This window comes from Nuphar pumila, chromosome 6 (assembly GCF_984573655.1).
Source record: "Nuphar pumila chromosome 6, dmNupPumi1.hap1.1, whole genome shotgun sequence".
Classification (NCBI taxonomy): Eukaryota; Viridiplantae; Streptophyta; class Magnoliopsida; order Nymphaeales; family Nymphaeaceae; genus Nuphar; species Nuphar pumila.
In genome coordinates, this window is record NC_143254.1 from 11,124,706 (window position 1) to 11,138,921 (window position 14,216).

The 14,216-nt window shown below is 39.7% G+C and overlaps 1 protein-coding gene across 1 annotated transcript; it reads right to left on the reverse strand.

The window, feature by feature from the left end:
- Nucleotides 1-7,523: 7,523 nt before the first annotated feature.
- LOC149833950 (peroxidase 49-like) lies at nucleotides 7,524-10,517 on the reverse strand. The gene is made up of 4 exons (XM_090009242.1): nucleotides 10,281-10,517; nucleotides 8,838-9,029; nucleotides 8,212-8,377; nucleotides 7,524-8,032 (listed from the first exon to the last, which is right to left on the reverse strand). The coding sequence occupies exons 1-4, from the start codon at nucleotides 10,515-10,517 to the stop codon at nucleotides 7,617-7,619; spliced, it is 1,011 nt and encodes a 336-aa protein (XP_089865368.1). The 3' UTR covers nucleotides 7,524-7,616.
- Nucleotides 10,518-14,216: the final 3,699 nt, after the last annotated feature.

Here is a 14,216-nt window from a genome sequence, read left to right on the forward strand (position 1 = left end):
CTTATTGTAACATACCTTATTAATCGACTCCCCTCAAATATCGTGATGAGTAAAACTCCCTATAAGATGTTGTACAACCAAGCACCCAAATAAGACCATTTACGCATATTTGGATGCTTATGTTATGGTTTTAATATAAATCATACCCACACATATGATACACATGCCGAACAATGCATCTTTGTAGGACATCCATATGGTCAATTATAAAGTTTATGATCTTGAATCTCAAAAGATTTTTGTCAGTCGAGATGTCAAATTTTATGAAAACATTTTCCTTTTTCAAGATCATAAATTTGCTTCTATTGATGTTAATAATGTTATACACGTGCCCATATTTGAACCCCAAGACTTTTCCCCACAGCATCAAGCCCTTGATCCTTTGCCTACCATCCCGCATGCCCCCAATGCTCCTGCATCATCGTCTACTTTAGACGACCCGTCCATTCCTGTCACCATCCAAAGCATCTAAGCCATGCCTCAACTTTGCAAATATGATCATTCTCTCCAACCGCCTTCCTATCTTAAGGATTTCAAGTGTTACTCTGCAGCTCTTGTACTCCAATCGGATGCATCATGTGACGTGGCTCAAAGTACCCACCATCCTCTTAACCATTACCTTGCATATCAATGCTTATCTCCTTTCCATAGAATTTCTTAGCTGCCATCATTCAAAATTTTGAGCCAAAGACTTTTTTTTAAGCCATGAAACACCAACATTGGTGTGATGCCATAGCTGCTAAAATCCGAGCACTTAAGGCAAACCATACTTGGACGGTGATGATCTTACCTGAAGGTAAGTATCTTGTCGATTGCAAATGGGTTTATAAAGTTAAATTTTGGCCTGATGGTTTCATTGAACGTTATGATGTCTGCTTGGTTGCCAAAGGGTACACTCAAATCGAAGGTCTTGATTACAATGAGACAATTGCTCTAGTGACCAAGATAGTCATCGTTCGATGCCTTCTTGCGATTGCTTCTATCCATAATTGGCATCTTTTTTCAAATTGATGTCAACAATGCATTCCTTCATGGTGTTCTTGACGAAGAGATATACATGCGGATTTTTCCTAGATTTTCTCGTCAGGGGCACACCAAGTTTGCCGCCTACATAAGTCTCTTTACGGTCTCAAACAATCCTCGCAGAACTAGTTTGCGAAGCTCTCCTCTTATTTAAGGGAAATTGGTTTTGTTTAATCCAAGGCCGACTGCTCTTTATTCTCCCAAACAAGGAACACTCACCACCTATTCATCTTGGTATGCGCAGATGTCATCATCATCGTAGGAGATAATCTTGATTAAATTAGCAACCTCAAATAGAATTTCAACCATAAATTTTGCCTTAAGATCTCGGCACTATTAAATATTTCTTGGGCATTAAAATGACTCGATTCAAGGAGGAGATTTTTCTCTCTCAATGCAAGTATACATTGAATATATTGGAAGACATGGAATATCTGGGTTCAAAACCATGTTTCTTTCCCATAGAGCAAAATTCAAAGTTCAATAATGAAGATGGATCCATTTTGGAAGATTTGAGTCTTTATCGATGGTTGATTGATCAACTGATATATCTCACCATCACATGCCCTGACATCTCCTATGAAATCTATGTTCTAAGCCAATTCTTAAGCCAACCATGCACTCCTCATATGGATGCAGCCATTTGGATTTTGCACTATCTCAATGGTACCTCAAGCCAAGGGATTCTAATGAATTCATCTAGTCCATTGACTGTTCTCGGCTATTTTGATTCATATTGGGCTTCTTGCTCAATAACCTGTAGATATACTTCTAGATATTGCATTATGATCAGTCTGAGTCTGATAACATGAAAATCAAAGAAACAGTCAACTATCTCTCGATCGTCTGCAGAGGCTGAGTATCGTTCTATGACATTAGTAACTTGTGAGCTCATTTAGGTCAAATATTTATTGACCGACTTTGGGATCTTTCATCCTCAGCCTATGAATCTATTTTGTGATAATCAATTAGCATATTGCTGCTAACCCTGTTTACCATGAGCGCACCAAACACATCAAAATTGATTGTCATCTCATTCGAAAGAAAAATTATAGTGGGTTAATCGATAGTCAGTTTATTCTTACCCATTCACAGTGCTCTGATATTTTCACAAAGGCCTTGGGACTAAGTTGGGCATGCTCTATCACCATGCTCCAACTTGAGGGAGCATATAAGTTTATTCAGATATATCACCTACATTTGTGGCATCCAGTTAAGATGAAATCTCATCAACTACATTTGTGGGCTTATCGTCATCCCCATTTGAAGAGGTAGCCAGCATAAGATAACGACTATATGGTTGTTACCTACATTTGAGGAGTAAGGATCGACCAAAACAATTGACCAATACAAGTTGTATTTATGTACTCAATTTGTAATTGATGTAATCAAGAAAAACTTAATCAGACTTTTGTTTTTTATCTTCTTCAGTTTACTTGGGTGGTTCTTGTTTTTGTTTACTTAAATGGCTTTCATCTGAGTTTTACTTATGTCTTCTCCTCTCTGTGCAAACAAGGATGCCTTTCAACTCCTCTGCAGTGCATGAAAGTTCATCATTCTTCCATGGCCGGAGACGTCTCGGGATCGATGTATTCTTTGATTGCAAGGCAACCCGGTTTGTGTCAATGGACTTGGTGAGGTGATTTTTTCTGAGAGGGTGGTGTATGTTCTCCCCTGATGATTCACTGAATCCCACGTCTGTGTTCGAGGGTCTGAATGAGCACCACGTATACAAGCACATGGGGCTTGTATTCCCGTGTATGTTGACATCACTTAGCATTGGAGTCTGGTGTGGTTGCAAAGACTTAAGTACCCTTTCTTGCTATTCTTCTCATAAAACGACGGTTTGAGAAAATGACAAAAATGCCCTTCATTCAAAAAAGAAAAAACAAACGATTCAAAAAAAGGACAAACATGTCCTCCATCCAGAAAGTCAAAGATGATGTTGACTCTTCAAAATCTACACAGTGAAACAAACTTTAATCGTTTCGCTGATGGTGATCCGGTGAAACGATGGTGAGCTGACGATCCGATGGTGAGCCGGCGATCCGATGGTGAGTCGGCGATCTGATGGTCATCCGACGAAATGAACCTGAGTCATCAAAAATGTCTGTTTGAACTTTTCATTGTCATCTTCTTCTTCTTCCTTCTCTGTAAAACACTGTAAAACCCTCTCTCTCTCTCTAGAGAAGAAATCAAGGGAGGCAAAGAGTTCCCCCTGGAGAAGGCCATGAACATCAACCCTCTCTCTCTCTCTTTTCTCTTTCTACTTCTGTGCACATCCAGTAGACGATCCTACATTGCTCCATCAAACACCGACTGACCTGCACACTGACTGTAGCATCATTCAACTTGATGAGTTGTGGAGCCTGATTCATAGTTTTTGCCCTTACAGGAGGGGGTTTGGGAGCTCCTCCCAGTGTGGGTAGCATCATTCAACTTGATGAGTTGTGAAGCCTGATTTAGAGTTTTTGCCCTTATAGGAGGGGGTCCGGGGGCTCCCCCCCGACGCGGGTTCCACTCAGCAATAAAGCGTTTTGTTTAATCGTGGGGCTCATGTTTCCTTCGGTTGTTTCTTGCTTGAGGTTTTCGTAACACCCCTTCCCACGATTTTTCTATTTTTCTTTTTCTGTTTCTTTCCCATGATTTTTTCAATGACTTCCCTACAATGATTGTTAGTGTTGTCGGGTCTCCAATGACCCCCACAACGATTTATAGTGTTGTCTAGTCTTCCAACAACGATTTGTAGTATTGTCGGGTCTTCCTATAACGTTTTGTAGTATTGTTGGGCCTTCCTACAACGATTTGTAGTGTTTTCGAGTCTTCAACGAGCCCAACAATGATTTATAGTGTTATCCAGCCTTCCAACAGCAATTTGTAGTATTGTCGGGTCTTTCTACAATGATTTATAGTGTTTTTGAGTCTCCAACAAGACCCACAACAATTTATAGTGTTATCCGGTTTTCCAACAACGATTTGTAGTGTCTTCCGCAAATCACTATAGCGATTTGTAGTGTTTTTGGGTCTCCATCGAGCCCCATAGCGATTTATAGTGTTGTTGGATCTCACTATAGTGATTTGTAGTGTCTTCCGCAAATCACTATAGCGATTTGTAGTGTTATTTAGTAAGCAAATCGCTGTAAATTGCTACCCGAATTAGGACCAACTTGTTAAAGCTATATCTCCCTAACCAAAGGTCATATTCCAAATCCGTAAAAAGTGGTGTTTTTATTATTGAGTCTAGTTTATTTCTGTAAATTTTCAGCAATTTCTATGGTCATTTTATTCCCCATTTTAACTAAAAACCAGATTCCTATTATTCTGTGTTGTGCAACCCAAAACACTACAAATCGCTATAGTGATTTGCGGAAAATACTACAAATCGTTGTTGGAAGACCCCCTCCTGTAAGGGCAAAAACTATGAATCAGGCTACATAACTCATCAAGTTGAACGATGCTACCAACGCTAGGAGGAGCCCCCAAACCCCCCTCCTTTAAGGGCAAAAACTCTGAATCAGACTCCACAACTCATCAAGTTGAATGATGCTATCCACGCTGGGAGGAACCCCCAAACCCTCCTTCTGTAAGGGCAAAAACTCTGAATCAAGCTCCACAACTCATCAAGTTGAATAATGCTACCCACGCTGGGAGGAGCCCTCAGACCCCTCTTCTGTAAGGGTAAAAACTCTGAATCATGCTCCACAACTCTTCAAGTTGAATGATGCTACCCACGCTGAGAGAAGCCCCCGGACCCCTCTTCTGTAAGGGTAAAAACTTTGAATCAGGATCCACAACTCATTTAGTTGAATGATGCTACCCACGCTGGGATGAGCCTCCAAACCCTCCTCCTGTAAGAGTAAAAACTCCGAATCAGGCTCCACAACAGTCAATGTGCAGGTCAGTCGGTGCTTGATGGAGCAATGTAGGATCTTCTGCTGTATGTGCACAGAAGCAGAAAGGGAAGGGAGAGAGAGTGAGAGGGTTGATGTTCATGGCCTCCTCTAGGAGAGATTTCTTTCTCAGATAATCTTGCAGTGCAGAGACTGAGTCTTAAATAAACATTTTCGGGGCACTTAAGTCTTTACAACCACTCCTTTTCTAGAATCGTCATTTTTTTTGGCACCAATGGAGGAGAGGGTACTTAAGTCTTTGCAATCGCATCAAACTCCAACGCTAATTAATTCTGACAAACATGGGGATACGAGACACACATTGCTTAAATACGTGGTGCTTTTTGGGACCACTGAGCATGAGATGCCCTGTTCGGGGGGTAACATATAACCTGCTTCGATTTTTCCTCGATTATAAGAGAAAGGAAACATCCACATTGTACCCTTTTGGCACACCACCAAAATACTCAAAGAAATGCTAGAGATTTTTTTGTAATAATTATATTAAAAGATAATGAAATTCCTTGCTCTTTGCCTGCCTTATTACCTTTTTTCTTTATTTTATCGCAATATACATCAATTTCACATTGTAGTTCCCCGTCCATAAGGGTATAAAATAATGGCTCTAAGAAATTGAATTAACCATGGTAATTGGGTATACAATAAGGCATTTATTGCATCTAATTGCCAGTTGTCCATTCTCAATAATGGACGGATTATTTTGTTTTGGACTGTTTTTATTAAGTAATTAGGGAATCATTGTTGAACCCCACATATTATAAATTTATATAATATTTTGATTTTGGTTTCATGAATTTGAACCCTAGAGGGCGATGGGCCACAGTGTTAAGGGATGTTATTTACTTGTAAGACTCTTTCCACTAGTCGTCAGCTCTTGCCCAGTAGAAATATATTCTAATTCAGAGACATTATCTAGTATAAACAGGGGTTTTTGTATAAAAGGAATATCAGTGACTAGTGAGAGCAAAGCAGCTGGCTCAAAACCCAACTCAGTTTTTCTCAATATTCTTGTGGGTTTTTTTGTTATATTCTATTTCTAACTATTGGACAATCCAATTAGATCAGCTTGGAGAAAGAGATTTTTTCTTCTTCACATGTAATGTGGATTAATGATATAAGTAGCTTGCAAAAAGTTTGTGATGATCATTTGAGTTTGTCCTTGTAAAACTTGAAATTGCTAAAGGTTTCATCAAGTCCCTGTCTAAACTCTAAAGTGTGCAACATCAGAAGAGAAATAGTTTCTGTTTCTTTCTTTCTTTTCAACTTCATGGATAAACTATCAGCTCTATCAGCTTCTTCGGGTCACTGAGAGGTGCAGCATTGATCATGCCCTGTTTGGTGTCCTTTCCTGTAAAACTCCATGGGTGTACCATCAAGGGTTTGAACTCGAGATGTTCCTTTCTCTCAGATGAATCGAGCTGCCACCTAGTCACGTGAGCCCACTTGGGTAGACCAGAGCTGGTTCCATAATACAGTCTCAATACACTTCAATAGATGGAGCAGTAGTGCTTACATTGTTCAATTCATCAAACAGCATTATCCTGAGAGATAATCGCTCAAGCCAGTTTTAGACCAAGGAGATGATCAAGCAGTAACATCCATTTCTGCTTAATTATAATGTGTCTCTACGATAATTTACCTTTAATTTGGTTGTCGATTTTATAATTTATAACATAACAAGGTTTGTAGGGATTTTGTCCAACTGGATTCTGTTTTTCCAAGAAAAAAAAAAGGAATACCAGATTTTGCAAGAACAATGGAATCGGTAGAGATTCTGTCAATCCCGAAAAATGTCCAATATAGATTTTATTTGACTAATTACATTCCTTTCCCATAGTAAAAATCTATGATTAACACACAATTACTTGACATATTGGTTGAATGTGAGAAGGTTTCTAGGAAGAAACCATAATTTATGCTGCAAAATCAGCAAATTTTCAGTGCATGTCTTCACAATATTGATTATAAAGATTGGTTTTATTATTCACAACCTAACATGGTTTCCAACCCTTTTGAAATTTGAATCACTTTGAGTTGCTATATTATGCCTAAGATTCTTAATGCCTATAACTTTAGTTAGTTCACATTCCAATGGGGTCACAGGCCATCATCACCATCAGTAATATTCAGTAATATTACCTTCTTTTAATCACTAATTCTACTCTAAACCATGCATTATAAACAAAATAAGAAACAACGCAAAAAAGGTAACTGCGGCTAGTAGAAATACCCATGTTACAAAGGTCACTGTAGTTTTGCTGATGTTCTGTGGGGTTTGTGGATTTGTGCAATTGAATCTGGAATTTTTACTTTTTCTGACTTTGATTTATTGGCATTAAACTTGGACATGTGTGGATTTGTGTCATTCAATCTGCAAATACTGAAATACACTAGCCATTGTGATGATGTTATGTGTCTTGATGTATATTCATTGTGACACTGATTCAAATTAATCAAACCATTCACAACTATACTGTTTGAGGAAACTTCCAAGTGGTAGAGCATATTTAACTTGCATTAAATGTCAAACACTAGACAACATCATCATAAAAAAACAACAACAAAAGCACCAAAAAACCCAAGCAGCAATTCTTCTTCCTTACAACCAGACATGAATGGAAAGCATTCATTATTTCCATTTTAACAGCACACTGATCTGCCCAAATCCCCTAAACTCTATAATTAATAAGAGTTGAGTCTCCTGCAGTTCTTTCTTATCTCTCCACTTGACCCAGTTAGAGGGATGATGTTGCCCATATTGATCATGGACTTGGCAAACTGCTCTAGGAACTTGACATTGTCCTTGGCATATAGCTCAACAAGCTCCATGGTTTTTGGATTCTTTGTGAAAAGGACTTGATCAGAATTAAGCAGTCCTTTCGATGCGATGATGTTCTTAAAGTAGTAATTATCAAACTTGGCCACTGTGACAAAATCCAGGGGGAAGAGGTTGTTGTCACCTCCTGATCTTGGGCAACCTGATTGGAGCTGCGTTGCGTAGGCAGAATCAAGTGTGGCATCAGGATGTCCATTGCCTGATTGGTTGTAGAGCCTTTGCCTAAAGCTTGTGCACCTAGAGAACCCAATTGTGTGGCTTCCTGCATATATGAACAGAGTCATGAATGAGCATTGGTGAAACATAAATACCCATATGGGTGCAGGGGCACTTGAGGCATTCAAAGCAGACACATATCCATTTGAAACTTGGGCTGAATCTGGCTCCTTTTATAGAAGTCTAACCTGCTAACAAAAATGAGGAAGAACAAGATAGAATTACCAGAAAGAGCGACTAAATCGACGAGATCGAGGCCCTTTAGCTTGAATTTTGTTATGAGAGTCTCAATAGTACTGTTTGGAGCAGGGATGTTGTAGTTTGATCCACTCAAGCTTGCCCCCAAAGAGTCCCTCCTTCCCAATGGCACTTCCCAACTGGGCCCACCAGCCTAACACAGGGAAGAAGCAACACAAAAAGATTGAGCACTACTGATTTTGGCAACGTTAAGATTATGTTCGGGCATTAAATGTCATGTTATCAAGTTCACAAACTCCATGCAGGAGTTAAGAGTTCATGAACTTGATCACGTTTTACCTGCTACTTGCTAGCTTCTTCATGCTTTCCATGGTCCAGAATATGGTTATTGGAACTTTGTTCATGAATTTGTTATATTTGCAGTGAAGCCTAAAATACCACCGAGGGGCATTTTAACGTGCACACTTATCCAGATAATTGGTGGATGAGTTAGTTAAGATGGCAATGTGAGTTTTCCAACTTATCCCACTTTTCTGGATAAGTGGCTGCTTCCAAGTTCTAAACACTCCTAGTATGGCTATTTCTAAAATGTAGAAAAAAGGTAGGGTGAAGATGTTGAGGATTGCATATATATATATATATATATCACATACCAAAACCGTGGAGTCCCTTGCAGTAAGCGTCAGAATGTCTGCACAAGACACCACGCCCGGGCATGCCTTCTCAACTTCAGCTTTGATCTCATCAATCACTTCAAATCCCCTGGCCGAGTTCCTGTTTGGGTTTGACGTTTTCTCACTGATTATGTTCCCACTGCTATCCAACAAAACCGATGCATCACAGCCCTGCATATTCCGCATAACATGTATGTTAGAGAGAGAGAGAGAGAGAGAGAGAGAGAGAGAGAGAGAGAGAGAGAGAGTAGGATGTGGGGCCGAACATTCTTTATGGATGGCTAATATATCATCCTTTACGAGCACATGAGCGCTGAAGCCGCTATTATCCCTCTGAGAGTGCAGGTGCAAGCATACTTAATGCAAACTAGGCATGAATAGAGAATTTTTAGATCATGCTAAACACGATCCAATGGTTGTATTTTGGTAAAATGGTATAAAACATCATGTTCGAGTTATCTTTAACACATGATTAATAATAAATAAGCATGCTAAACATGATCCAACCGTTAGATTTTGCTTTGGGAGCTTGAATATATATAAATCAAGTGTGATACAGTAACACCATAGAAGCGCCCTTCTTTTATATATATATATGATGTAACTGGCAATGAGCAAGGCCTTTTCTAATGTGCCACTTTTGAAGGTGATGCATAACAACACGGCCTACGCTAAGATCAATGATAAAATAACGAAATAATATTCAGGTTTCAAAATTTTCATTTGAAGATGAATTCTCATGATCGGCCGGGTGACAGACTTAGGCAAAGTCAAAAGTACAAGCAGTTTTGTGTTTGGTGGAATAAGCTTGACTTGACTTGGTGACAGGACACTGGCCCATGAAAAACAATGAATTCCTGCATGGATGCAAGGCCATGCTGAGGTGAATCCAGAATATTATTGACTTGGCAAGATCACAACCCGGACATACTTAATTGGTTCACCTCCCCAGCAGCCCTCGACTTGGGCCTAACTTACCTTGACATGTCTCACTATGATCAAGGTAAAGTTGCCACTCAAACTTTCTTAATTGTTTTTTTTTTTTGAAAGGCAGGCAGAGGTTAGGCAGACCCCTATCAGTTATACAATGATACCGTTGGGATTTGAACTTGCAACGTCCAACACAAGGTGATGTGCACTAGTTGCTCCTACCAGATAAGCAGAGCCCACAAAGGCAAAAATAGGTGTCCACAAGCACTCAACTAGGGACGTCTTGTGAATGTCACCAAGTTGACGGGGCATCACAAGTTCGAGACCCACAAGTGTCATCCCTTGTTGCAAGGTTGAAGCTGGGTGTGTGTGTGTGTTATAAGTGCTCTATTAATTGAGAGATTTTGTACTTTAATCACTTAAGCCACTGCAGAACCTTGAATTAGAACTTGTGAAGAAAAGAAAGAGGTTAAGCTGAAGAAACGGCCTGACCTTGACAAAGCAGTCATGGAAATGAAGTCGAAGCAAGGATGCAGCCATCCTAGTCTCTCGAGCCACGGCCTTAGCGACCACGGACTTGACTATTTCTTGAACCTTGGGGCATGACTTGTCGTAGAATTGAGGGTAGAGATAGCCATAGGGGTTCGCATTGGACGCAGTTGGCAAGCATGAGATTATGGATGAGAATAATAAGAAGAAGCTGAGAGAGTACACCAATGACCTCCCCATGTTTCCTTGCTTGTGTGAGGCCCTTGTCTCCTTACCTCCTGTTGAGAACCAAATGAGCTCAATGCTGTATATATAACGAAAAGGAGGTCAATATGGAGAAATAATTAGGATGAAAAACAGGGATAGTGGTTGTAGCTGCCACACTTTATTATATTGTATAAAGAAAATGGTGTAATTAGTTTACATGCATATTTGATCCCACATTTTCTGTTTTCTCTTAAAAGGTCTCCATAGTTTTCTTCATATATATTTTTTGGATGGCATATTTCATGACTTTCGTGTCCCAAGAGTAAAGAAGTTAAAGCAGGTTGGATGTGACATAAAGGGATGATTAAGCTGAGTCCAAAGTAACAACTAGACCCTCTTTTTGTTTTGAAACCACTCCCAAGAACAGAGACATAGTGCCCAAGATCAGAGACCTAGCTGTGCTGGCTCTGCCTGCCGTACTTGCGGTCACTATCCTGACAACATAAAACTCGGTGGGCTTGCCTCTAAGGACCCACTTGTCTTGCTAGCTTGGAGATATTTCTGCTTGGTAAACCCCTTTGATGTCTCTCTTTCTCACAGGAAAGTAAGTCCAACTTCGCCAACCTAAAAGTATGTCCAGCTTTGACCTTGTGGTAGGTCTCACCCCCATTGTGTTTCGTACCGTGGTCATCTCATGCAAAACCCGAACCAGGCAATGAACTTTTTAAGATGACCTGAGAGACTTTGCTTTCGGCAGGTCTACATAAGACATATTAGAGAATTTGAGTCACCAACCCCGAACTTAGAAACTATAATTGGCTGCACCCACAGGGACTCCCCTCATCTTGGTTGGGGGACTCGTGGATGTCACCAAGTTAACACCAATGGAACGTCACAAGTTCAAAACCCACTGGTGAAGTCTCTTGCCGAAAAAGTCGAAGCTGGGGTGTACTGCCCCGGTGGGTAGTGGGGAACATCAAGGGTTTTACCAACTGGAAGTCAGCAAATGTACGGTGGGAGGGAGAGGGGATTTCCCTTAGATTATCCAAAAAAATATAATTGGCTGCACCAGCTTGGATAAAGAAAAAGCTCTCTGCCGTACAGACTTCTCACAAAGATACCTGGGCAAGAGGCGACTTGCAAGTTTGATTTAAAAAAAAAAAAAAAAACAGGACATGAGAATACAGAACTTTTTAAAAACTTTAATCAATAAAAATTTAACATTTTTATATTAAAAATGTATTTTTATTAAAATAATACTTAAAACATAACAAAAATAATAAAATAGTATTAAAATATTCACCTTACATGTTCACGTGTCCGAGCGTGTCTACTCATGTCACCAAAGAGAGAATAAAACATACTTTGTATTTTGATAAAAGGGGTAATGTTTGCTACCCACATAGTGAAAAATGCAATATTCTTATTTTTTTTCTGTTTTTCTGCACATCTAACCCTATGTGATTTACATATTAAATTAAGTAGAAACTGACGTTTGATCATGTTTTTCTCAGGTATATATCAGAGCTGGGGAGGGTTGAAAAATCAACGGCCTAAAATGTATCAAAATTTTAACCTCGGAAAGATATATTTTACATAAAAAAAAACCATGATCCAAGCATTGATTTTTAATTCCTACTATTTTGACCATGTTGAACACATCCATAAGGGCAGATTTGGATTGAACAACCTCCCTTGTGAGTTCCAACTAGGGGGTTCCTTACCCAGGAAGATAGCAAATGCGGTCCCTTTATAAAATGACCAAAATATCCTTAACAAGTGCACTCGGATAACTGGCAGCTCTTGTGTTGTATGCCATCTACGAAACAAGAATTTATTCATCAAACCTGATCCAGATCCAAAATAGATAGTCTCTTGTAGGTTTGTTAATGAATTGTATCCGTTTGGATCTCTGATTTGGGTTGGACACATCATCTTCAGATACAGATCTCAATATGGAATTTATTTAATGTGTTTATGTCTTATATGATTGGACTTTTTGGGTTTAGACCGATAATTCAAATCCAATCTGTTTGTGAGTTTTAAATGTAAAGCGTATGTAGGTCATTTGAAACCAAATTTTGTTTTGCTACAACAGATTTAATATGGATTTAGGCTCTGACTTCAAAAAACTCAGATTTGGGTTCAGTTCAGTGATTAGATAGAGTTCCAGGCCACATCCAATTGGTTTGCACCCCTAGTTTCTAGGATCCAAAATGGCATAGATCATGCAAGCATGAAATGAAAGCTGTTGTCCTCAAGTCGTTGTAAGACAACTCAATTCACATCAAGAATAGGTCTAAATCTGGGTTGCACTGATATCACATATGGACCCCAGCCCAGATCCAACCACAAGGATCCACTCTTATTGGAATGTAGTAACACATTCAAAACAAGCAAAAAGTGAATCTAGAACGGCACTCACCAAGGCTAACCTATTTGCAGCCTATCATTTGTTGTTTTTATTTGCATTCCATTTGTGTAGCGCGCAAAAATGGTCCAAAAGAATCCTTAATTTCTTTGGATCCATTTGATTTTAGCCGTCCAACTGATTCATCTGGATGGCTAGGATGGATCTCATCATATGAATGATAATGAGATCCATTCTCAGAAATGGTGTTGTTCCTCCTGGCCGTACCCTCTGTGATGGAGGCAAAGGAAGCATGCATTTTACCAGAACCCACCCCCACTCCCCCACTTTTCAAACACCTTGTTTTTTTAAGTCTAACTGGGGTTAGGCAGACCCCCTACCAGTTATACAACTATACCATTTTTACAATGAAAATTACGGATCTTAGTCAGAACTCAGGTCGGGCCTGAGTTTGGTGCAAAATTATAGATCCATATATGAATCGAACCCTTCGGGTTCTTATTTATCACCAAACTCTGACCCTACAGGGTTTGGTACGAGTCGGGTTTGGGTCAAAACTCAACCTACTAACACCCCCTAATGTCAAGCACACCTCTTGGGTGCCTAGAAGGCCAAGTTTCAGTTGGAACTTCTCTAAAAAAACTATTCATTTTCAACAAAACGAGGGAGAAGGAAGTCGGGTAGTCTGGCCCATTTTGAAATAAAATAATGGTGATCGTGGGTACCATTTAAAAGGTCAGTTTGGATATTATAAGACAAAAAAAGATTGCATGGTCAATTCAGTACCATGCAAGAAATGAATGAGTTAGACCCAGTGGGAATGGGAGCTGGACTCACCTGCTCTCTTTGAAATTCCTTCACATTTAACCTTGTTTTTATTTTATTTTTAGATGCTTCTAATATTGTATCATTTCATTGTTGAAAATCTTGTCCATGTGGGGGGGGGGGGGGGGGGCACTATTTCAAAACGATACCAAATATTTTGGCTTCCTTTTTTATAGGAATTTTATTTACCAATCATGCAGTGGAGAGTAGTAAACTAGGGTTTGTGAGCCCAGGGATGCTGATGGTTCAGATTAGGTGAATCAGTTTAGTCAGATAAGCAACATTCGATAAATAATCAGATTCCAATTTGGTAAAGCTGGATATCCAAATCCAATAATATCTTATTGGATCTTCGTGCCAACTCGCTATTGGCAAAGTCTAAGCCCACTGAGTTTATACAGTGACCGTAAGTATGGCAGGCAGAGCCAGCATGACTAGGCCGAGCAGGTTGTATGTTACCCCCTGAACACGCGGCCCCGTGTTCCAGGGGGAACATACACCACCCTCTCACGACTAGGTCTCTAATCATCGAGGAC

Bases quoted from the DNA above. Each gene is read 5' to 3' on its own strand.
- LOC149833950 (XM_090009242.1), bottom strand. From the start codon at position 10,517: ATGGGGAGGTCATTGGTGTACTCTCTCAGCTTCTTCTTATTATTCTCA. The intron at 9,030-10,280 runs GTCAGGCCGTTT...CGGAATATGCAG, and splicing joins TCCATGACTGCTTTGTCAAG to GGCTGTGATGCATCGGTTTT. The intron at 8,378-8,837 runs GTATGTGATATA...TCCCTGTGTTAG, and splicing joins CAAGGGACTCCACGGTTTTG to GCTGGTGGGCCCAGTTGGGA.